Source organism: Neodiprion lecontei, chromosome 3 (assembly GCF_021901455.1).
Source record: "Neodiprion lecontei isolate iyNeoLeco1 chromosome 3, iyNeoLeco1.1, whole genome shotgun sequence".
NCBI classification, from domain to species: domain Eukaryota; kingdom Metazoa; phylum Arthropoda; class Insecta; order Hymenoptera; family Diprionidae; genus Neodiprion; species Neodiprion lecontei.
The window spans coordinates 17,035,008-17,061,840 of record NC_060262.1 but is presented as its reverse complement, the minus strand read 5'-3'; the positions used below and the strand labels follow the sequence as shown (position 1 = coordinate 17,061,840).

General features: G+C 37.6%; 1 protein-coding gene across 8 annotated transcripts in view; it reads right to left on the bottom strand.

Moving 5' to 3' along the window:
• LOC107225141 (DNA-directed RNA polymerase, mitochondrial) overlaps window positions 1-26,833 on the bottom strand; it is a 105,394-nt gene that overhangs the window by 49,630 nt on the left and 28,931 nt on the right. For all 8 annotated transcript variants that reach the window (XR_006903303.1, XR_006903304.1, XR_006903301.1 and 5 more), the window contains 3 exons: window positions 18,089-18,276; window positions 7,409-7,809; window positions 2,955-3,307 (listed from right to left, as the gene is read on the bottom strand). Coding sequence is in view for 4 of the 8 variants with exons in the window: in XM_046734024.1 (XP_046589980.1) it covers window positions 2,955-3,307; window positions 7,409-7,809; window positions 18,089-18,276 (942 nt within the window). In the remaining 4 variants the exon portion in view is untranslated. The remainder of the gene's footprint in view (window positions 1-2,954; window positions 3,308-7,408; window positions 7,810-18,088; window positions 18,277-26,833) is intronic.

Genomic DNA, 26,833 nt, shown 5'->3' with positions numbered 1-26,833 from the left:
TTGAATATTGATTGAACTTTTTTTATTCCATATTTTGAGAGCCAAGAAATACAGAGAAGTCTTGTTGGACATTTGAGTTTCCGAATTATATTTTCTATGTTATGGCTGGCCAAAAATTGTAAGTGCAGATGTTGAAATTTTAGGGATTATAAAATTGTAATATTTTAAATTGTGTTTCCCAATCGGGTATGAAGGTGGAACGTTGTAATTTGATGTGTTTTGAAAAATAAAAATGATATAATGAATGTTCAGATTGAGACAATATTCGCTACCTAGCTTGTTGATATGTCTCTTCTCCACGACTCTAATACTGAACGACTAGATTCTGCGAATACGATGCACTATTAGTGGTAATTGTCATCTAACAAAAACAAAAAAAAAATTGTAGGTATTAGCACACTCTATAAGTTTGATAAAAGCATTGTTCCGATATGTATCACGAGAAAGTTGAAAAAATGAAAAAACCAGTTCTCTTCATTTTTCTCAATTGCTTTCGATATTTCAACAATCAACAGTAAGTGAAAAATGTATAGAACCTCAATTGTAGAACGTAAAAAAAGCAATAAAAAAGTATGTAGTGAAAATTCTTGTATCCCCTCGGGGTGCCGAGTTATAGCAAAAAAAAATGTAGCCACTTTTTCAAGATGGCGGAGACATCACATAGGAAATGTTGGTCGACAATTTGAGTCTAAGCACCCCCCCCCCTCCCCCCAAATCCCATATGTTATATAATAATCAGCCTGTTCGGTTCATTTGGTTTTTGAAATGTATATAAATTACTGGAATTTTGGACTACATGGAGATATGAGCTGTGCCAGGCTTCAAGGTCATCCGGACAGATACTGCAATCGCTAGAAAAACAAAGACGTCAGTTCGACTCTGCAAGTGATACACGCGACACATCGTATTTTTGTAAACACGTGCGTATAGGTCTGTTTTGTGAGTGGTCAGAGATAAAAGCCATGACAAGCCCTAAAAATTAGCTTTTGAAATCGAAGCTATTATACCGGAAAACGTGCTCGAAGTAGTAAATGATACACACTGGAGTCATTTCCGGCGAAATCTAAGCGTCCGCGTCCATACAGTGAATTTAAAAGTTGGAAGAAACGAAAAAAGACGTCTTCAACTCTAAAAAAACAATTGGAAAAATTTTGTAGTAATTTTAATAGTATTTTTTGCGACCGGACCCCCAACGGGGGTTCTGCCTCCTGCGCCCTCACCAGGGGCGACACCCCTAAACCCCTACCGAACCCCGCCTCTCTTATACTTGTATATACATTACACTTATATCACAATATTTCTTTCATGGAGACTAGAGGTAAGGAGGCCGAACGCATATGGCAGAATTGTCGAAAAGTGGATCGTGAAAGTGATGAAAGATCTTGTAGTTCGGGATGTATCCGCAAGCGATACCAGCGCCTGGTTACGAATAGGATACATACGTATTAAATCGACGATTCAAAATCACCGCGCTGACGGAGCCCGCAGTGGTAGCGCCGCCAGGCGGGTACAATCCGTGGATCGTTCATCACTTTCACAGTCCATTTTGCCAGCATTGCGTTCGGCCTCCTTACCTCTAGTCGCCATGATTTCTTTTTTGACTCTAGCTTCCTACCGGTTACGAATTTTGCACACTGAGTTAAAAAAAAGTAGTATACGATACATGTGTGTACACGTAATCTTCGTGCAATAATCAATTCACGTACTTCGCGCACTTGTATTGTAGTGTACTATGTTATTTTATCGAATAACTTTACGATTATATTAAACATAGAAAATGAATTTCTCACAATCACATAACTATGTATCACGAGTTTTCAGTGAAGGATCTTGACGCGAACGTTGTTTTACCGACAATCTACCGGCAACAGATAGATAACCGAAATTACATCTAATGTATTTTTTTTATCACCTGCATAGGAAGTTCGACTCGAGAAAATTCAAAGCGTAGAAGTCTAAACTAAACGTAGACGTGTTGCTGCAATACAGCGGACGCGATCGTAGTCACGACTCATCACGTCAGATGGTGCTAGTTACACCGGTTTAGCTCAGAAAACTGTTAGGAAAATACCATTTACTAACAGTTGTGTGATATCTCTGAACAGTTTGTGAACTGTGGGAAATCGTGTATTTCGCGCGTCCGCCACAGCGCGCGAAGACGAACTTCCCCGGAAGTATTACACAAAATAGAATACGATATGCGTGCACGTGTGTGACCTTCGCACTTGCTTTTTGTTACCCTCGCTTCGCTCTGTCGACAAACTATACTTGTGCAATAATCACATACTTTGCGCACTTTTATCGTAACATACTGTACTCATTGTGAAATTTACCGAAAACTCCTTGTATGCATCAATATACATATGTAGACGTTCAAGGAAAATTCTCCATTCGTTTATACAGTACTGTAATATTGTAGCAAGTGGTGCTGTGTAGAATAGAGTATATATTCGGATCAGAAAGGGAAAAGAAATCAAAAACGCCAGGTAGCGTTAAAGGGGAACGCACAGCATTGAGATAACAAAAGCTGCAGTGCCCTAGACAAAAACCCTGGTCGATTTCGACATTGACGACGTATATATCTCCAAATATCGAACTCCACGTATCTCAAACCCAAAAACCGGGAAGTGACGGTCCCATTCTACACAAAATTCTGAACAAAAACTCTCAAATGCATTTTCATTTGAAGCAGGAATAAAGAAATGGCACGGATTCTACGAAATCGCAACAGTAAATTCGTAGAATTAATGCCATTTCTTTATTGCTGTGCCAAATGAAAATATATTGGAGTGTTCTTGTTCAGAATTGCGTATAGAATGAGGTTATTAAGCCCTTTTTGCGTTTGAGATATATCGACTTCGATACTTGGAGATATGTAAATCAACGTCGAAATCGACTGGGACACCCCTTAATATTATTTCATGTAAAATAAATATGTTTAATAACTGACTTACACAAAGTAAAACTGTTGGTGAGGGTTCGGCATTTGTGGCGATGCTTTTCAGAGTAACATGACCAAGTGATTCAAGTTCCATTTGACGTCTAGCCATTTCAGACAATTCCGGTACTGAAAACAATCCTTTGGCTGGCGTAGTCTGCTGACTATCAGTCTTTGATATTTCATCGAGTAGATGGTTTGCGTAAGAAGTATTTGATTTTGTATATATTGGTTCGAAATCTGGGTTCAAGATGCGAATTCCTCGAAGAACCATTTCTCGTTGATCGTTTATGAATACTGATTTGTCCAAAACATCATTGAAACTAATATGCCGTGCTGCCATATCTGATGAGATAGACTCCAGGTAACCTAAAGTGACATGTAATTGTTATATCAGCGGTAAGGACAATGCAACAATTGAGAAGATTCATTTCATACTGCTGTGAATTTCGTCATAAACTTCGATAATTTCAAAAGAAATCGTCGATCCAATCATACTCTAAAATGTTTTCTCTAGCAATTACATTATTTTTTAGTTAAGGATGAATGAGCCCAACTGTTGGAATGAAAGTTGGGAAAAGAGATAAGGCACCGTTCAAATATTAAGTAACGCCAATTTTTTAAAGTAATTACGCATCGTTAGTGATATCAGCAATTTACTGTCTACCAAAACATAAAATCGATCAAAATGAGTTCAGCACATTTTTCAATACACTGGGAGATATATTTATAGCTGGTAGAGATTATAATGCCAAACATGCATGGTAGGGGTCAAGGTCAAATACTCCAACGCCAAGGGGTAAATAACTTTACGTATCTATTCAAGCTAATAATCGCAAAGCAATATCAACCGGAGAACCAACGTACTGGCCATCTGACTTAGGTAAAAAACCAGACTTGATCGACTTTGCAATAGTTGGAGGTATCAAATGTAATTATATCACGGCTGAATCTTGTCTGGAATGGTAAGATGACATTCACCGGTTATCATTGAGTTGAATCGTAAATACTGGAAATAAGGAAATCAAATCAACTTTATAACAAAAAACGGACTCGATAAAATACAGGGAAATTATAGATAATAACCTTTTATGTAATATTCCACTCAACACAGCCGATGATATAGGAAATGCTATCGACCATTTTAACATATTATTACACACAGCTGTTTCTGAAGCTACACCAACCCTCGAACAACGATATTGTACCCGAAAAATACAAAAATTCATAAGGGATACAATACAAGAGAAGAGAGAATTGAAAAAGATTTGGCAAGAAACAAGGTCAAAACATGCAAAAACTGATCTCGTTAGAGCAATCAAAAATTTTAAAATACTACTTCATAGAGGTAAGAATAACAGTATTCAAGAATATCTGAGTAAATTATCGCCAACAAAAGCAGCAGATTATTCGTTATAGAGAGCAACTAAAAAACTCAGTAGACTACAAAAATTTATGGAGCCAATAAAATGCCGTAATGGTAAATGATCTGGATCAAATGAAGAGAAGGCATAATGTTTCGCTGAAAATCTATCTCAGGTCTTCCAGGCACCAATCCAGGAAGTTACAGATGAAGAAGAAGAAAATCCATTACACGAATATACTACTTATAGGTACTCGAGATAAGACACCAATAAAAAGCGTCAAAGTTGAGGAAGTAATCAATGTTATAAAAACACTTCCATAAGTACAGGAAGTTTCCTGGTTATGACCAAATAAATGGAATAATGCGAAAAGTCGTGCCACTAAAAGCGATGGGATTCATAACTATACTAGTCAATGCTTGTTTTCGATTGTATGACTTTCCTAATCAATATAAAGTTGTTCAAATAATTGTTGTTCCTAAACCGGGTAAGGAGCCTGGATCGATAACACCTTATCGACCTATAAGCCTCTTACCTATATTGGCAAAAGTCATAAGATAAAATATTTTTAAAAAGATTAAACGAAGTTATTACTGGTAAAAAATTGATTCCTGATCACCAATTTGGTTTTCGCAACCATTGAACAGAATTACTGCAAAAATAAGAGATGCATTAGAAAACAAAATGTACTGCAATGCTGCTTTTCTAGATGTGGCTCAGGCATTCGGTAAAGTTTGGCACAAAGGTTTATTAATTAAGAAAGAATGTAAATTCGAAAAATTGGTGGTTTCGAAAAATTAACGACGAAGCCAGGACTCGAACCTGGCGTCTAGAGATGCTTGACCGGAGCCTTACTCCACTAGACCACCTAGCCGCCCTGACTCTGTTATCGTTAATTTCTCTCATCACCAGTGAATTCGAATTTGTTTTCTTGTGCCCGGTTTATGTGTGAATAAGAAGTTTCTTCTCTTCAAGCACTGTGTATATGGAGGACTATAATGTGTAGATGTTGTGTTTACCCTTTTGAATCCTTGCTTCCGATGAGAAGCCACGTAAGACAAGCAAAGCCGTCTAATGAATGATATGCGGATGTGCAAATCATTTTTTTACGAGGAGAATATTGTTGAAAGAATGTAAATTCGAAAAATTGGTGATTTCGAAATATTATTTTATTAATTAAACTTAAAAAATATTATTCGGAGCCTTTCTTTCTCTTTCTTGAATTCTATCTATTAAATCGAACATTCTAAGTGAAGATAAACGATGAAATAACTGAACTATTTCAAATCAAGGCAAGAATACCCCAATGTAGTGTTCTTGGTCCAATATTGTATTTATTATATACTGCAGACATACCAACTTCAGATGATATAAACACTGCTACGTACGCAGATGACACAGCAGTACTCTGTTGCCAGCAAACTGAAATTTTAGCTACAAACAAAATGCAAGGCTAGCTGAATAAACTAGAAGACTGACTGAAATTATGGAGAATCAGAGTAAACGAAGAAAAATCAAACCATATCATATTCACAATAAGGAAAACAATAAAACTATCAATATTTATTACTAAAAAAATCATTCCACATTAAATATCTGGGAATCTACGTGGATCAGAAATTAACATGGAGACCTCATATTCCTATGGACTAAACGAAAACAATTGAATTCGAAATTTCGAAAAATATATTGGCTACTAGGTAGAAGATCAGAAATCACACTTAAAAACAAAATCTTACTGTATAAAAGTGTACTCAAGCCAGTTTGGACGTATGTCATTCAACTGTGGGAATCTACATATAATTCAAATATTGAAATCTTGGAAAGATTTCAAGCGAAAGTACCGAGAGTACCAGTAAATGGTCCATGGTTCCTGACGAATCAGATAATCAGAAAAGACTTGGGAATACCTACAGTAAAAGAAGCGACTAAGATATTTCAAGAAATATAAGGAGAAACTAGAAATACATCCGAACGAATTAGCAACATATCTACTTACTGAAATAATCAATGTTACAAAACTGAAGAAATACAAGATATTGAAATAATTAAATAATTATTCCTTGAAAATTCAACTAATAACTCAATATTTAAATAAAATTATACGTATATAAATTTTGAAGGAACACGGACTACTGGGATAGAGTTCACATGATACCATGTCATTATTTTATACATACTTCTTATTGTCAACAGAGACAGATTGTAGTAAAATAAAGGATAGAAAAAGAAAACATTGAAAGTTTATAATAATACAGAGAGATGTACTTCAAAATGGAAAATAAGAAAAAGCCAAAATAACTGAAAAAGTAATTGCAAATATGGGAGAAAAGTGCTACTTTTGTCTTACAGATGAGGGAAACAAATAAAGAGGGAATAATATGCCACTTTCGTTCCGTTTTCAGGTAAAAAAAAAGTGAACATTATGGTTGAGTCGAAAATAAATACATTTTGAGCGTATATATCACCGCAAATTCTATGTAACTTTAAAGCAACGTACGATTGGTATCCTCGGATTGCGAGGATTACGTAATATTTTAACGGCGCCATTTCCCCGTTCAAAAAATCTTCACCAGTGCCGTTTACGTCAATAATATTGAACGCAAAAGAAAAAACATTCTTACCATGTGACAGAAATGCATATAAGTAAATTCTAATAACACAAACTTAGGTATCAACAATATCAGGAAAGTATTTATTATTAGCACATTCGAAATTAGTAAACTCTGGTGTTTTTGATCCAATTTCAATATTTCTTTCTCTCGAAAAATTCTCAAGTACTCTTTAGAATGATCTGTCACCGAAGAATACAACTCAGCAATAAAAAGTCAAGCTATTATTCATATTTTTTATTTTCTGAGTTCAATTTTCAGAAAATCATAGTATATAATTGTATTATTCTAAGGGAACCCAATAAATTTTAAGATTTTGTGATTTTCCATGATACATTGTTAGATGTGCACTAAATACAGGTACCTGTAAAGTTTAAATAAGAAAAAATTTAACATCTCCCTGATTTAGGGATACATATACCCTATATATGTCTTCCACCCTGTATAACGGTGGAATACAGCGAGTCAAACTTTTGAAACGATTGAGTAATTACCTTGGTGATTTTGATGGTCTGCGATACGCCCCACACATTCGAAAACAGCAGCGTACGTTTGTGAATTGGTCTTCAACGAATCCTGAGCTATGATTCGCAAAAACACTTTCAACTTCTCTAAGTTACCGACTGACGCAAATCCATGTAATACAGTGTTGTAGTGAACAATATTAAGACCTCTAAGTACATACTTCAAGTACTTTCCTCGTTTTCTATACCATAATAATGTGCGTGATGCTTCGGATGTCAATCCACAGTTGACGCAAACGTTCAGATATGCATGCAGGTTGCGTTCAAAACTCGTTTTTTTACCCAGCTCTTCTAATTCCTTAATTTTCATTTTCATATTCTCGTCTTTGTTGTGTCCATCGGTGTGAGCTTTTGATTTTTTCTCTTTCTTCCTGTTATTTAAACGAATTTCGAGTGAAACAGAACATACTTATCAAAACACGAATATAGAATAGATTAAATAAACATTCAATATTTAGAGTAAAGAGTATAAATCTTTGCTTTTATGAATAGTAGTATATAATGCAAATATATGAGAATAATACACTTATTAGGGTGGTCCTTGAAAAGGTCATTTTTCAATTTCGACTGTCCTATTCCCCAAGTCGGTTTCAAATCATTCAAAAAAAATTCCCAAACCATTTCAGATTTTTACCTCAACTCTAACCCTTCCCGCCAACGGGATGGCTTTCCCCATTTAAAATACACGTGTTTCTGACACATTCTCAGCACATATTTTGATGTATTAGTAATAATGTTCGAAAAAATCTGTAACTGCGAGGTTTTAGTGGGCATTAGTGCTACTACCTGAGAAAAAAGTCTCATCATTATACCAGGCAATCTCAACAAATAATTCAAGAATAATTTTTCAATTTTTCCAGATTTTTACTTCAACTCTAACCCTGCCACCAACAGGATGGATTTCCTCATTTAAAGAAAGTTTTTCCGTAAAAAACCGAAAGTCAATTTTTCGGTTATTTTTTACGAATATTTCACCGAACGCTCCCCTCAAAATATACATGTTTCGGACACATTCTCCGTATATATTTCATCATGAGAGTAATAATGTTCAAAAAAATCTGTAACTGCGAAGTTCTAGTGGGCGATAGTGCTAATATCTGAGAAAAAAGTCACATCATCATATCAGGCAATAGCGACCAATTGTACACCCATGAAATGTGATTTGTTTTTATAATTATTTAGAGGAAGTGCAATTCGTCTAGATTGTCTGGTAGGGTGATTTGAATTTTTCTCAGATAGTAGCACTTATACTCAGTAAAACCTCGCAGTCACAGATTTTTTTGAACATTATTACTCTTACAATGAAATATATATGAAGGATGTATCTGAAACATGTGTATTTTAAATGAGGAAATCCATCCCGATGGCGGCAGGGATAAAAGTTGAGGTGAAAATCTGAAAAAATGGAGGAATTATTTGGAACCGAATCGGGAGGTACGACAGTCAAAATTCAATCATGACCTTTCCAAGGACCACTCTAATATGTATAACACAGGCTGGTTCAAAAAATATGACAATCTAATTTTTTTCGTGCATGCGTCTTGAGAGTTTCAAGATGTAAAATGAATGCCGGGGTCGCAAGGAAGACGTATACAATCAACTTTTAGAGGTCGTGAGTGAGAAGTTCGTCGGGGAAGGTCAATTATTGATGGAAGTAAAACCGTTAGGATTCTTTTGGTGATGTTTAATATTTTTTTTTAATGTAAGTTTCCTTTCTTCAACTTTGATTATAAAATTAAATATAAATTCTCAATATATTTATACTCTATGAACACCTACTAAAGTCTTTGTAATTATATAAATTGTTTCTTCCAATAAATAGCCTGATGATGGCTGGCTGGGCCCAGCCGTAAAGTCGCCAAAAGAATCTTAACGGTCTTACTCACATCAAAAACTGGCATTCCCCGACCAGCTTCTCACTCACGAAAAATGACATTTAATGCATTTCATATTTTATCTCAAGACTCGATTGACGGATCCTTATGAAGAAAATTATGAATATCCATTACCAAAAGACCATTTACGTGAATTAATTTAGACGCGAAGGACCACTCCCAAGGTGCCGAAAAACATTCATTTGAGTTAGAAATTGTTATCTTTTGAAATCGAGTGGGTGTAACAAACATTTTTTTTTCTTCATTTCATTGCTTTAGGTGTAGGTATAGTACCCCTACGAATTATTACAGATTTTTGTGAGTGGTGCGCCACGTCGGAAATTGCGATTTTTGCACATTTTTGCCATTCTTTTACTATTTTGACCATGTCTTCAGGAAAAGTTGACTGAATATCCTTGGAATTTCGAGATTACACTTTCAAGTAATAATATGCTCAACATTCAGCCTCGTCACCTTGCATTTATATGAGAGGTTTGAGTCGGTGAAATGTCTTATGTCTAAGGTGAAAATTACATTTTTGTTCCAGTTTATTAACAACTCAAAGTAAATTAAGATGGGAATACCGATATTTCTTTTCTACTTGCACTTATTAACACCATTAATCGCAGCAGCTTGTCCCTACGTGCACCCGCTCCTTGAGAAATCAATACAATGTAAATAACATTTATCAAGGAAAATCCTATTCTAGACAAGAAAAAAAAAAAAAGAAGAAGAAGAAGAAGAAGAAGAAATAACGTCTCTATGCAAACCGTTCACAATCTGTTCCACGAATGGATTTGTTATAGATGTTCCACGGAGTTTATGAACTTTGGGTCTATTATGCAAACTATGTCCTTTGCCTCTCCACCGCCGATTTGACGAGCTGTCCTATGTCGTTGGGTTTTCAGCGTATTCGAACCGTCCTTTCTTTCGTAGTATCGCCTTAGGCACTTGCTCGCAAAGAGCAGGACTATGGCCGTGCTGCGTGTAGGCCGTGTCCACGAAGAAAACCTTTGGAGCTCGGGCAGTCCAGCAGCCGGGCTTTCGACACAGCAGCCAATAAACTCCGATACTATGGTTCTTGTTTCAGGTTTTTTCTCTTCCGAAGCTGGTATTTGCGCATCAGCTTCGTCTACTGATGTTTTCTTCGGTCCATGTTCAGGCGGCATTTCGGCAGGCGGTGTGAGACGACAGCTTGGTATTAGTACGCGAATCTCTTTCGACTCTGTATGGTGATGTCCAATTCATTTTGAACCACGGTCGTCAACCGGCCAGCTATTAGCGCGGCCTGTAGCTCTAGACGTGGAATGGAGAGCACCTTTATCGTAGAGACAAGATCTTCGCTTGCCACTGATTTAATGTCTACGCGGCTATTGACGTATTGAATCCTAGGATAAATCATGGCTGCGTAGGCTAATTTGCTAGCATCACAAAACACGTGGAGATTGTTCTTGCATACCTCCACATTACAGATCAGGTAGCAACGCGATATTTCCACCTTTTTAATGGATGGAAGGTCATCAATCCACCTTTTTCAACTTGCGAAATCGGCGTCACCCAAATCCTCTTCTAATTTAATTCTACTGCGACAGACAGCCTAGCGGGTTGAAGACAGACATGAAGATTTGTAGCATCTCGCGTTTTGTGGGCCTCTTTTCAGTTGTGAATAATTTAGTGGGTATCATCGTAAAATCGGTCTCGAAACCGAACATATCCGTTCGTGGGTCCCAAGTTAAGCTTGGCACTCTTTCACAATGATACCGGTGTTCCTTTGCCGTGAGATTGACCGTCTCCTTTATGCGATCATGTGGCGATATGTTTTTCGAGACTACCTCACGGTTACTCACGTCCTGGTAGCTGCAACAGCCAAATCGTCCCACTAAAAAAAACCGAACGGGAGATTTTCTTACTTTTTTATCACTAATTTATTACTACAATACTAAATTTATTATCCCTACTAGTTCAGCGTAAACGTCTTGTGGCGTGGCATTGGTCGAAGTTGCACCAACCATATCGTAACTTGCCTATATTTCACACCATCAAGGTGTACCTTACGTCAAAATATTTTACTTTTTTATTACTTTTTGAGAATATCAACCTAACATAAGGAATGCTAACCCATAAGGGGGTCAAGAACCCTTATTCCCTAATTCCATAAATAAATCATCTTTCAGGCTAAGTACTGACAGAAATTGATTGCTCTTAAGATCTTTCAAGTTTCAAAAACCAAAGCACCTTTTGCCTAGGAGTACGTAGTTGTGTCGGGATGCATTTTCGGCCGTTTGGGGTGCAGTGGGTTGTGGTAATAAAATGACTGACCTCAAAAACTTCCGTTTTCACCCAATTCGTTTAACATCTTGCGCGACTGATACATTTTACCCACCTATAGAGATCTTCCAAGTTTCAGAAACCTAAGCACCCTTTTCCTAGGAGTGCCAGGAAGCATTTCTGCAAGTTTGGGGTGCAGTGGATTGTGCTAATACAATGACTGACCCCAATAACATCCGTTTTCACCCGATTCCGTAGACATCTAGCGCAACTGATATTTTTTACCCACCTATGGAGATCTCTCAAGTTTCAGAAACCAAAGCACCTCTTTTCCAGGTGTACTCAGTTGTGCCGGAAAGCATTTTTGCATGTTTGGGGTGCAGCGGGTTGTGGTAATAAAATGACTGACCCCAGTAACATCCGTTTTCACCCGATTCCGTTCGCAAAGGATACTTTGGTTTTTGAAACTGGAAAGATCTTCAGAGGTGGGTAAAATATATCAGTCGCGCGAGATGTCGACGGAATTCGGTGAAACCGGACATTGTCGGGGCACGTTTTTTATTACCGGATCCTGCTGCACCCCCAATAACTCAAAATGTCTCAGTGCACATAACTGTATGCCTGCAGGTGCGAACAAACGTCGAATGCAATCAATTGATTTACTCATGGAATTAGGAAATAAGGGTTGTTTACCTCCTTATGGGTTCGCATTCCTTATGTTAGATTGATATCCTCAAAAAGTAATGAAAAAGTAAAAAATTGTGACAGGATACACCTTGATGGTGTGAAATATAGGTAAGTTACGATATGGCTGATGCAGCTTCGACCAATGCCACGCCACAAGACGATTACGCTGAACTAGTAGGGGTAATAAATTTAGTATTGTGGTAATAAATTAGTCATAAAAAAGTAAGAAAATCTTCAGCCTGGTTTTTTTTAATGGGCTGATTTGGCTGGTGCAGCTACCAGGACATCGGTTACTCGCCCAGCTATGCATTTTAAACCGGGCTGAGTCGTTGATTTTGATGACGTCCCTGGCCAATGCGATCGTCTCTTCTATCGTGTCAACGCTGTCCAAATAGTCGTCCATGTAAAGTTTCGCTTCAACAGCTGCTGTCCCCTTTGGTCTTTCATTCGCGAATTCGTTTGCATTTTTATTGTTGACGTAAAGTGCTGTTGACGGAGAAGATTTTACTCCGAAGATCAGCGACTTCATACGGTTATGAGCTTGCCATAGGAATCGTTGGACGTGTTGATCCTCTGGTCGTATTTTTACATGTAAAAACATATCTCGCACGTCTCCCTTTAGCGCTACTGATCTTTGCCTGAATCGTAGCAGCACGCTAAAGAGAGACGGGTGTAAGTTTGGGCCCGGCAGCAGCCGGTCGTTTATCCATACGCCCTGTGATCGGGCGGCAGCGTCGAGCACTAATCTAAGTTTGCCTGATTTATTCGGATTCTTGACCCCGAAATGCGGCAGATACCAGGTTGTCTTCGGGTCACCCTCCAGCTTGTCTACCAATAGAGCGTACGCACGGTCGATGAGTTTCTGCATTTCAGCGTAGTACGCCTCCGCGTAAGTCTTATCTTTGCCCAGTTTCCTCTCTAAGGTCATGAGCCTGTTATACGCGTTTTATCTGCTGGATGGTAGCGAGGTGAAATCGCTTTTTCATAGTAGCCCGGTTTCCCAGCCGTTCGGTATACCGCGTGTCAAAGTTTCTATTAGCTGGATCACGCGTTCGTCTCATCGGTTGATTCTGTCTAACCGCATTATTCCCAGCGATTTCAATTGAAAACTTGACTTTACTAATTCGTGTACGCGGTTATCATCCATGTTGTCTGACGCAAGGGAATCTGTTCGCAAGCCCGCCTAGCGTCATTACGCACCCGGATGGTGCTCCTCTGTTGCGTCTATGGGGGGCTCCGTGTAGCGTCCAACTCAATAGTGTCTAGGAGAGCCCCAATGAGTTGTTCCTCGAAACTTGAATATCTCTGGTGACTGTAAGAGGCCAATTGTCTTGGCCTATAAGTATTGCCAGGGTGACGTTATCGTAGAAGTCTAGTATGACGCCGCCCAGGGTAATATCCTTTGCATCTTCCGATAGTAGGCTTTGACGCAGTAACGAGAGATTGGTGACTGTTCTCGCTCCTTTCAACGTGTAAATTTCTTTCTGCCATTTACCACGGACCTCCAGGCTCACGGACTCACTTGTGGGATATCTTGTTTGTACTTCAACCACTTCACTTAGCGTTATTCTAATTCGTCGACCCGTCACGCCGACACTGCGCGCAATCGCGGCGTCGATCAACGTTATGGTAGACCCTTCATCCATAAGCGCGTAAGTCAGTTTTTTTATTGATAGGGCCGATCAATGTTACTGGGAGTATTTTTAATAATTCTCTTCCTGACTCCATCACGTACATGTTGCGTACGCGTTCTAGTCACATGTCCTGTGCCTCCCCAACTCTGGAACTTGTCGACCTTGCCCTCCTTACTGTCTACCGCTCGAGTAACCTTTTTATGCAATAGGTTGCGGTCTGGTTTTCGGCAGTTACTTATGTTGCATCTTACCTTTGCAATTTTTTTAGCATGGCCGCTCGATGGGCACCTGAAGCAGAGTTTCACGACCCATTTTCACCTATCCCCGACCGATACACTCGCAGAATTTCTGCAGTTTGCTATGCCATGCCCCAATTTATCGCAAACCACACATGGGCTCGTCGGAATCGCAATTCCTCGTGTTTCGACGGTATTGGATCCATGCGCGTCGCTTTTGCTCGCTTCTAAATTTAAGTGCAATACCGATAGCGCGCGTCGCATCGGACCTTTACGCCCACAACTTGCCCTTGTTGCCCTGTTTTCTTTGACATTTCGACTCGCAACGCTTCTCGAAACTCTCGTGCCAGCTCTGTACGCCATCTCTACCTCCCGCCGTAGGAACTGAGATATTGTAATGAGTCAGGGCTTCTCTAACGGTGAAGTACTCACATATCGATTGTAAAATAGCGTCAACGGGTGTAGCATTTTATCAACTATTTTCTGCGCTAGCTCGGTGCTATGAAAATAACCGATGTAATTGACGGCCCTGATAGACACCACACAGTCTTCTACCCTGGTCGACAACTCGAAGATATCTCCAGATTTCGTTCCACTTTTGGGTACGGCCCTCATATCCTCAATGATCTGTTGCACTATCCTGTCCGGGTTCCCGTATTTCATCTCTAAGAGCTTCATTAAGGGCTTGGCGCTCGCGGCCGTCAACATAAGCAACGAAGATTGAGTCACATAGAAACGTACGGCCTGCAGGCTATTTGAAGCAAGAAAAGTTGGGGTGCTCGGACGAGCTATCACCCCAACAGCTAGGTGTCGCTAGTGGCGCCTTTGCTTGTGTGGCTCACGTACAGCGCTCTATACTAATGCGTACAGTGTCGGTGTGTTGGCTCCTACCGGCGAGTTGGGGTGATCGTGCTAACTCTCTATTGTCGACCGACGGTAGAGCCATCTTACGGATTTACGAGTCGCGGAAAGTTTTGCTTCAAGCGGCCCATAAGCCGTACGCTTCTATGTGACTCGATCTTCGTTGACATAAGCGACTTTACTGTTGTCATCGCTGTTCTCTTCAGGCAATCGTATGATCGGATGATGTTTTCGGCATCGGTATATCCGCCGAGTTGGATCGACAAATCGAAGGTGTGTTTGAATCTGAGCCTCTCGCGAATCTCAACTGAAGATCGGTGGCGATTTAACGGTTGACAATCTGTGTATAGCTTGGTCCGAAATCGTGGGATTCGTATACTGATCCCGTGTTTCCCCACCGTTGCTGGCGCGCTTTGCTCCGATACAGCTGGTGTCCCTGCCTTGCTATGGCAGTCGTCTTCGTTCGCGTCGTCCAAGGTCATATACAGTGGGCTCGAGCTCACATGATTGCCCGTCGGACCCCGCGTTGCTAGGTTTCCGCTACAACTTGACTTAGCATCTCCCTCCAATAGCTCCGCCAAGCCTCTATCATCCAGCTCGAGCTTAAGTCGTTCTCTCTTATCGATGGCTCTGCGTTTGATAGATAAGCGTTGTTCTGATGCGTCTAGCTTCAGCCGTCGTTTACAAGCCATTTCTGGAATCACACTTGTAGCGCGCAATTCACGTGGTGTAACGACAATAAGCGGTTGATGTGCGATCTAGGGGTTGCTCCCTTCTCGATGAAGTTGGTTCTGGCCTAAACGATGCTCGACGACCTCGTTATGCCCTTCTATTGACAGGTCCATGGGCGCTGGATTTATTTCCTCCGCCGCTATGCTGTCCCGCTCGTTGTCTTCCCTGTCCCGAGCGCGCCTTTGAGGGTGAAGCTGTGTCGGGTCAGTCACGTTTTCCCAGTTTCTTTTGTCCATTTCGCGAGCTGGGAGTCGTCGCACCATTCGGCCGCGCGGCCATACGCGCACTCGCGCAGGTGGTCGGTCACGCGGACGTCCACGCACCATGGTTTATCCGAGAACTTAGTGCTGGTCTCGTTTGAAGCACTGCACAATTATCCGACTCACACCCTTACCGTTCTGAATTCTTTCTATAATTTCCCGGGTTTCGACACCACTTTGTTAATGGGTGTATCTGCTGCTCCGAGTACCGCGCACAGCGATTTGTTGCGCAGGGTGATAATTGTGCAATGCTCTCGCGCCGAGCGCTCCGATCTTCACTTTGATCGCTTCGATTGCCGGTGGCGCCCTCTAAGTACGAGACAGAATTGTCGCGCGTGTATCACATTTCGATAGTGTATGTATGTAGTTTATTCTTCCGACATATCGATCGAGGCAATCTCGCTCTTTATGATACAAAGTTGATTGTATACGTCTTCCTTACGGCTGTGGCAAACATTTTACATCTTGAAAATTTCAAAAGGCGTTCGCGAAAAAAAATTGGAAGGTGGTGCTTTTTTCAAACAGCCTAATATACTCGTAAGATTTTCTTGCTGCAGTTGTAAGTATGAATCGTAAAATTTGAAGTTGCAATCATCTTATAACTAATTTTATGCCTACGTCTATGTACAATAGACCTGTCCTTAAGAAGGGCAAAATCGAATTTTAATGGTCTTACCCCCCAAATTGGTTCGAAATAATTCAAAAAAAATGTCCGAATTTTTGAAAAATTTTCCCTTCATATTTACCCACGCCTAGGAAGCCTTACTTTTTCCCATAAGAAAAGCATTGGTTTTTAGGATTTTTAATCGTTTCTTTACCGCTACCGTAGCTATCAGCTAAAAAATCGCAAATTCTTAGAAAATGTTGAGAGTTATGTTGCCTTTTTGTCCAATTTTTTGGAATTCGATACAAGCATTTTTGGGCTAGATCGATCGACTCTTTTCCGCGTTTTTAGAGAATAAAGATGTGATCGATCTAGCCCAAAAATGCTTGTATCAAATTCCAAAAAATTGGACAAAATGGTAACATAACTGTCAACATTTTCTGAGAATTTGCGATTTTTTAGCTGATAATTACGGCAGCGGTAAAAAAACTATTAAAAATCCCGAATAACCAATGCTTTTCTTATGGGAAAAAGTAAGGCTTCCTAGGCGTGGGTAAATATGGAGGGAAAATTTGTTAAAAATTCGGACATTTTTTTTTTAATTATTTCGAACCAATTTGGGGGGTAAGGCCATTAAAATTCGATTTTGCCCTTCTTAAGGACAGGTCTAATATACAACCTCCTTTCTTGAGAAGGTTTGGCTTGGCTAGTCACGATCAGTATGAATTTTTTGAGTTCGCTTGGATCTGGGTTTCACAGAACATTTAGTGTATTGAAGTTTTCGTTTATGACTTTCCTATGAATAAAACTCTAATTTTTTTTGTGTGTAAATCGCATTTCGCGATGACCGGCAATAAATTGTTGATATTATTACAGAATTCACAGTGGTTCTCATTCTGTACCGCATATTTTTCCGCATTTATAATTATCCGAAAGTTTGTAATATTCAGCAACCTAAATTGAGTAGCAGGTCTGTAGGCATCAAACGGTATTATTTGCTTTGAGTCGTTCCGGGTATCCTCTATTAGTCATGAATCTGGGTAAAGTATTAGAGAAGTGGAGTGAGTCCCTAGGGTTTTCTCCGTCGATTTCGTACAGGTGATTCGCATACGACTTACACAAAACATCTTTATGAGCTTTTTTCGTAGATTGTCAAAAACGTCTGCTTTTCATAACGGTTCGAAGAAGGTTGGCTTGATTTATTGATAGCAGTTATATTTTATTAACTTTGAATCATTATTTCTAATGGACATTGTTTTATAAAACCAATATTAGGGTATCGAACATCAGGTATTTTCAAAATATTAATTACCCAGTTTGTGACTTGCTTGAGGACTGTGACAATAATTTATTGTTCACAGCAATTATTAAACAACGAGAGGCAATTCTTGAATAACAAAAACGAGTGAATTGTGTGTGACGAAAAGGAGATCCCAGTGAAAATTAAGTGAACAAAAGTTGATATACTCTCTTCCACTATATATTCATACTTACTTTTTCGATTTCGTCGCATTGCTAGGTTGAGAATCGGAAGTGCTTCCGTCTACTGCATCTTGCGAATAATCTTCTAATGTGGTTAACACCAATGCATTCTTGATCAGCATAGTTTGATCCGAGGAACCGTATACCATATGGTCCTCTTCAATATCGTCGTTGTGCAAATTACTTTGATAGCCTGAATCCTGTGGTGTAGATCAGATATGTTTGTAAATTTCATAAGTAAGATACTGGTAAATAACAGAAGGTATCGTCAAAAATAGTCTGACACATGAATAATTAGACAAAAGAAACCTAGTGAATTACTTGGATGGATTTTCATCCTTTAGACGGTGTAAAACTATTGTAGACACTCCGATTTCAATTTTACTGATGCATATTTTTGTGAACGTAAAACATTACTAGTGTTAGTGTTTGCGATTTGAGGTCGATAAAGTGGACTGTGATGAATCGATATGATGCGGAAAAGTCTCGAAAATTAAAATCTAAAGTTGAATTTGAAAACAAAAGGACTATCATGTTTCACTCGAAATGAGCAACAAAATTAAAAACGGATTGTGGAAGCTACGTTTATTTTGATCAATAGTTCATTTGATGTGACATAAAAGTTGTTAATCAAAGACTAGAATATTACAGACTTAACCCTTACTTGCCACACTTCTGTAGAATCACGTACTTGCCAGACTGAGGTGCTTCACACCCCGCCGACAAAAATTGTTATAAAAAAACTGTTGAACATTTTAACTTAAAATCTTTTTAAAAACATATTAAGAGTTCACTTTCAAGGATCATGTAGTAAATATAGTGAAAAATGAAATTTAAGTATACTAACAACACGCAACAGAAATTTTTTCACAATGGCTATTTTTACAAAATAAAAATCAAAATTTTTAATTTCTTTCAATTATTATATTACGTCCGTGGACGTTGTTTATTCCCGAGCGGTAAGGAAAAAACTGGTTCGACTTCGCCTTTACGTCCAGGGACAAGCAGAAGTTGGGATAGGGTTGAATAACCGTTGGGATGCTTGAGCTATCAACTATATATTAGTTTGAAGAATTTGTGGAATAGTTGAAACGGAGTGTGTAGTTCACAATATCGGTAAGAAAAGTTATACGTGAAGTTGTTGAATGTTGAAATAGAATTGATCGTGTCGAACGTTGGAATAGGAATGAGTCTGAGGTAAAGAGAAGTAGACGTAAGGTGGACAAAACGGTGGGGGATAGAATCAGCAGAGTGGGCAAAAAGCGAGTGGCGTGAGCCAGAATGGAATTAGGAGGACAGAAATGAGAGGATAGGGTTACTATAAGGATCGTAAGAGAGTGACAAGATGAAGGAGACGTGTGGCGATACGCCGAACGTAACAATCATTTGATTGTATTTTTTTTTTTTTTTTAGCATTTAATTAAGGGAAAAAAGGCCTAGAGTGGTCTACACCCTTAAGTGGCAAGTAAGAGTTAAGGATGTACTGGTTATAAATTCTCAACCAAAAGTGAGTTTCGTCGACAATATTCAATGCTTTATGATAAGATAAAAATCGGAAAAAATCAACGACACTAAAGACGACAAGAAAATTAAATTTGTATAATATAATAATAATGCCCACAACTTGTCAATAAATCGTATAAACAAAACATTGTTCAACAAATTTTGGGGACATTTTTTTTTCTGCGTTATGTGATCTGAATTCATTGATTTTTCCGAATACACGTGAATGTTCAAAGAATTTTCTGATTATTGTGAAATTCCCATTTTCGAAACTTTGTAAAAGCTGTATTTACAAAACTGTTCGTTTAGTGTCCTGGAAACTTCTTAATTGTAATGTACAATATTTTTACGACAACGTAACCAAAATTCACGATATTTCCTCCATTTTTAGAAATTTGAAATTTTTGAAGGGAAATTTCAAAATAATGAGAAATTACTTCGAAAATTCATGTGTATTCCAAAAATCTACTAATTTATTTCACATGATAAAAAAAACCTCCCTGAAAATTTGTCGAACAATGTTTTGTTTAAGCAATTTATTGATAACTTTTGAGCATTATTATTATTCAAATTTAATTTTTTTTTCGTCTTTATTGTAGTTCATTTTTTCGGATTTTCATATTATCATAAAGTAATCAATATCGTCGACGAGACTCACATTTGGTTGAGAATGTATATATATCCCGTACATCCTTAATTTCAAATCATTGTGGATAATCGGCTTGTTTGCTAATCATGATCAAGAGCAGTTTGCTAAACATAAAACATGAGAGATAAAGAAAATCTCGATACTAGTTTAGTGAAATTATTGTAGTCTGTCAAGTAGCTTAAGGAAGTTGGCTGGAGATTTTATCACGAGATAATTGTACACTGAGTATTTATCAAAGTATCATATTAATAAGCTACGAAGATCTCTTTGAAAATTCAAAAACAGAAAATAATGGAATTATCATTAAGAGCTTACTTATTTGCGTCTCATTTTGAATCGCTTTGAGCAATGGATCCAATTATTCAGAAGACCATTTTGTAAACGGTTAAATATAATAGAGTGTCGATTAGATTAACTGATTGGGACCGGGTACCATTTGGATAATCGCAGATTGGGATAACCGAACAGCAATATTCCGCGTGAAAGAGGTGCGCAAGAATATGAGGTTTGCTCTTCGAATTCGAAAAACTGAACGTCGAACTCATTAACCTTTAGACCACCGGTGATTTTATTGTATATTCAAATATACCTACATTTATATTATTTGACTACAGCTTAGCCAGTATACTAGCCAAGAGGCGGCTTCAAAGTTAAGAACGTAAATTAAGAAATAAAATGTAAAATTCAATGCCGGGGCGCGTTCTTTTACGGCTTTGTGACGTGAAGAAATGAAACAGAAGAGTGAAGACTGGATGGTAAACGCAAGCGAGCGTGTACGTCGGGTATATCGGAAATCATTACATTACAAGATGTAAGGTGTCAGTTTGCCTATTCCAATTTTCCAACGTTCTAACTTTCACCGACAGCCTAAACCGAATGAAAAATCCATATGTTCGAATAACTAATCACTTCGAAAAACGGGATAAGCCAAGCCATCATGCCGATAACACCAATTAACATGAAAGAGTCTGGATTCTAAATGTAAAATTTTGACTTCTTCCACATAACTTATAGAAGAATAAATAGTTCCATTAGAAAATGTTTGCTTCTATAGAAAACCGAAACGATATTTTGGGTTTTACATTTTGAATATTGAACAATTGAACAAAATTCAGTTTCGCATTTAAATATTTCAATTAAAGTGATTTAAGTGCGAAGCTGAAGTTTGTTCATTTGTTATTTACAATAAATGTTTGAGAAAATAGGTAATTTTTCCTAAACTCTGAAATATTGTTCTGGTTTATATTATACAAAAGCAAACTATATAATAAAACTATTTCGTCTTTTATTAGTTGGGTCGAAGAAATTAGACATCTAGAACCCAGACTCAAAATTCCTGTTGACCAGTGTTATTTACATCAATGTAAAAAAGACAAAAGCAAACTTTTTAAGTCATAAATGAAGATTTTGGTGATTATTCGATGTGTAGAATCATAATTTATTTATTTAAATATTAATTGAATTTTTTTTTCGACCTATGTAATCGATGTTGGGATAATCGACGTTCTATTGTATGTTTCGGTATTTGTTGATCATAACACAGTTCAACAAAATAAAAAAAAAATTTTAGCCGCCGCTGTTTTTTCCATGAATTTTAGTGTTTTTGAGAACGTAGAATTTACTAATAAAATCATGGTAATATAAGATTGGCTCTAGTTTATATGTTATTGTAGTATTGTAGGGGGGGAGGGGGTAGTTTCTGTAAGTTTTGCAAATAAAAAACGGAAGGTAGATAACGGAAGGACAAACGATATCAGGGTCGATGTGATAGTCACATGATGGCAGATTACTGCACCTCCGTTAAGCTGGTTATGCCAATATAGCATAACAGGTACATATAAATTGGAAAATTAGTTGTTAATTAAACGCTTTTTAACTACAGAAAAAAATGTTTCGCTTCACCCCTTTTTGAAAAAACCGCGACAGATCCAGTTTACTATTAAGGTAGCATCGCCACGTAGTGAAAAGAGCGCAGGTTAAGCTGAATTCAAAAAAATCCAACGCAAGCTTTATTCGCTAATTAATAGCTGTGCTGTTAATTGCGATCAGTTTTGTCTCCCTAAAACCACATTTACCCCTGATGTTCTACCACCCGCAACCAATCCAATACGCAAAACTTTTTGTACGTACGTAAATTTGTTGATATATCCACGCTTAAATTATTCGTTGATTAATCGCTGCGAATAGACGTTAGTCCCACTTTCCAGGAACCAGCCCTCCCCGAATATTTCACCCCCAGCCTCGAAAAATCAAACTGTTCACACGACGACCAGAAATTCAAAATTTTATCCACGCGTGAATTATTCACTGATTAGTCGGTGCTAATAGATGTTAGTTCCACTTGCCTGAAATCACCCCCTCCCCGAATGTTCCGCCCCTGACGTCGAACAAGCAAACTGATCACGTGACGGTCAAAAATTTTTAATTTTATCGACATAGCCGATCAAACAGTACTTACACTGAGAGACCATCTGTATGAATAAACGGTAAAAATACATTAAACTTTAGTATGTTTTCAGTAGAACGTAGAGAAATCCAGATTTTTGTTCGAAAAATGCGTGTGGTGCATACTAATGGGTAAAATTGACATCTTCCTTTGAATTAATGAAAAAAACGTTTCAATGTTTAATATAAAATGTGGTAATATTTGACACGCGGCATATCAAAGTTACAGAGCCACTGGAAAACACAAGTGATGTAGTAAATATAAATTAAACAGCGTTTAATTAGCGACTAACTTTCCGATTTGTATCTACTTGTTATGCTATATTGGCATAACCAGCTTAACGGACGAGATTACAGCTATATCAAGCTGGAACCGAAACGCCAAAAACAACGGACGCGGAGACTAATTTCGAAAAAATGTTGAGGTCGGAATTAGAGACTAATTAAAAGCTCATTAAGTGCCTTATCTTCAAATTAATTGTTCCACGTTTTTTAAAAAAGTCCAGTGGCGGTGCCAACTCGAGATAAACCTGGAACCCCCACGCTAAAAACGAAGAGAAATTTTTAAAAACTGTTCGCGCCAAAATTAAAAGTTTATTAAAGACTCTAGGAATCCATGTTGAAAACATTTTTTGAAAGCCAAGTCCTAGGGGGAAACCACTCCCGAACCCAAAAAATCGGTATACCTCTTTCACGGAACAAGTTACAGGATTCCTAGGTGCGTTAAATTAATTTCACAATCATAGGCTCTCTGCTGTACAGTTTAAAAGGCTGTGTTCCAGAGAATCCATTCAAATTTTAAAGTAATTCTATATTAATTTTTAAATTTCTCTAAACCAATGAATTGTTGAATTGTCTCGGATAACAGAAGAATTTCCAAAATCACAAGCGTCAGAATAGTTTACTATTTTGACGCCATCAGAAATCATGAAACCCCTATTCAATTCATGATCTCCGAGAATAATTGACATGGAGTGATTTCTGGTTTTGTCCGTAACTTTATTTCGGTGCATCAATATGGAGTGCTATTTGAATAGGTGTCAACATTATTGAAAACTGTTCGTCTCTCATAAATTTGTTGCAATAATATATTCCACCTGTATAAATCAGTCACCGTCATCCTAACCATATTTCACTCTACGTTAACTCGGTTTATTCCCGACGTAATCCCCCTGATCCATTGAATCGAATCCATTCACGAATCAGAATCATGAATCAGTGATAACTTATATTAAATATGTTAATAATAACATATCATTTATTAATGATTATAAAAATGCAGGTGAACGAAGGGTACTTCAATAATTTTAGCACAATGAACTTGTCAATGCCTAAACGCTAGAAGCGAATTCATTCGAATAACCTGTATTAAATTTCATTATGTGTCAAAAACTCACCAATTTTACTCCACATCAATTGCTAATATTACACATTGAAAATACTAAATTTCATTAATAGGAAAGAATCAATTTTATTTATTCAACAGTTATATCAGAGAATCGTAGAAGAATACCTATTTGTACACACCGCGTGTATAATTTCAATAGACTGAGAATTGTGTGGAGGCGGCCGTGATTTTGGCTACCACGGCACCGCACATCCCAAGAAATATTTCAATCGAAAGATTTTTCCAAATAACCAAAACTGCTATTTTATAACTTTTATTCTGTGGTGTGCACATTAAACGAAAATACGTCGACATAGATTCACAGCATGTGCTGTAAAGCGATGGAAGCCATTACCCTGAAATCATACTCTGTTTTTTTTGTGCTTCACAACAGGTAAACATGAGCCGTTTGCATTTGCGGCATATTAAACAACCTAAAACTTTATAATACCCAAAATACTGAAAAATATCTCCTCGTTTCTTGAGCTCTCAGCTATAACTGAAAGTCGTAATAGTATTAAACAATCAATTTTACAATGATTTTCGAGTTTAGGGGTGGTTTCCCCCTCTTGGAGGTGGAGCATTTAATTCGCACGGGCAGTATACCAAGAGCCTTGAACCCTTTGAGGGGTACTAGGAGTATACTTCCTACCTATTTTATTTTCGTTTTTTTTTATTTCTTCGATGTTTCGTGGCTTTAACCTGTAGGTACTAAGGCATTTTTTAGACTTAGGTTGGTAAATAATGTAACTATTATGAAGAATTACGCCACTGGCTAGTTTTTTTGATGCTTATAAACAATCAATTAAAAAAAATCAATATCTTCTGAAAAAATCGGCTATTGGTAAACGGATAGAGCTAGAGCTCTGAAAATTTATAAGTCTTTTCTATGCCTAGTACTATTATACATATTTTTTTCAAATTTTTTGATAGGCCGATTTTTTCTAAAAAAAAAAAAATTCAATTTTGGTTAACCCCAAAACTCAATAATCAAATTTGACATACCCATGTTTTACGGTGCGCTGAGTACGTAAATAATATAATTGGCAAAACACAAGGCAAATGACGAATGATTCCATATTCCACCACTAGGTGGTGAATACGAACCCGCAATCAAAAACTAACTCTTGAATACTTACAACTAGAGCTATTGTCGCACAGAACTTTGTCTTTTCTTTACGTTTTTTCCATTTAAGTGGAAAAATGAGAAATCATAACAAAACAAAAAAATTACAGAAATAAAAAAAAAACAAGAAAAAAAATATTTAAAAAAAAACCAAACAAAAACCTAGTTTCTTCCCACGTCCACGTCGTTAGTTCTGGGTCACGCTGAGAGGGAGAGTAAGCGCCATATTTCATTTTTTATTTAGGACTTTGAAAATAATAGGTGCTATCTTGGATCCAACATCTTGAATGTTGCTAATTTCATGTCAGATTTGTAATTAGCGACTCCAAAAACCCCCGCATATAAAATATCGCATAAATCGGTTCATTTTTTAAAATTTTGTCCGCCATCTTGGATCCACCATCTCGAATTTCGCAAATGTAACGTCAGATTCGCAATCAGCGGTCCCGATAACCCCCGTGTATCAAATTTGGCATATATCGGTTGGTTTTGTAAAATTTCGTCTGCAATCTTGAATTTCGCAAATCCAATCTCAGGTTTATCTAGAGCTGGTACCACCACAGGTTTTTTAAAATAAATGGAGAGGATTTAATTCGAAAATAGAGCATTTAATTAGACATTAATTAAACCATAATTATTCCGTAGGAGATTTATCGGTTTTCGAATGAGGCAGTTCCAGCTTGATATAGCTGGACTCTACAGAGACATAGTTCCCAAAAATCTTAGAGAGCAGTGTTGGGCGTTTTTTTTTTAATTCATTATATTCTAATTACAAATTACAAATATAATTAGTATCGATTTTTCTTCTAATCGCAAATATAATTACTCTCGCTTTTGTTCGAATTAAAAATTACAAATGTAATTGATATCGACTTCCTTTCTAATTACAAATTACAAATGCAAATAACAACGATTTTGCTTCTAATTACAAATTAGAAATGTAATTATTGTTACGTCCGGCATATCGCCACACGTCACCCTCATCTCATCACCCTCCCACGATCCTTATCATCATCTCATTCTTGTCCTCCAATTTCTATTCTGACTTATGCCACTCGCTTTTTGTCGACTCTGCTACTTCTATTCCCCAACATTTGCGCACCTTCCGTCTACTTTGCTCTTACCTCAGTATTGTTCCTATTCCAACGTTCGACACGATTAAGTCTATTTCAACACTCAACAACCTCACGTATACCTTTTCTTCCCGATATTGTGAACTACACACTGCGTTTAAACTATTCCACAAATTCTTGAAACTAATATATAGTTGATAGCTCAAACATCCCAACCGTTATTCAACCCTATCCCAAGTTCTGGTTGTCCCCGGATGTAAAGGCGAAGGCGAACCCGTTTGTTCCTTACCGCTCGGGAATAAACGACGTCCACGGAAGTAACATTAGTATCGATTTTTCTTCTAATTACACATCCTAAATGTAATTAGAATAGTTTTTTTTCTGATTACAAATATATTAGCATTGATTTTTCTCACAATAACAAATTACCAATGCAATTAGTAATTTCGATGTAATTAATTGCACAAAGTAATCAGTAGGGCCTAACACTGTATAAGAGAAGTACCTGAAAAGTGTCATATATTATATATTTATTTCACTTTTGTCTGAATAAATTAAGCATAACTAAAGCCAA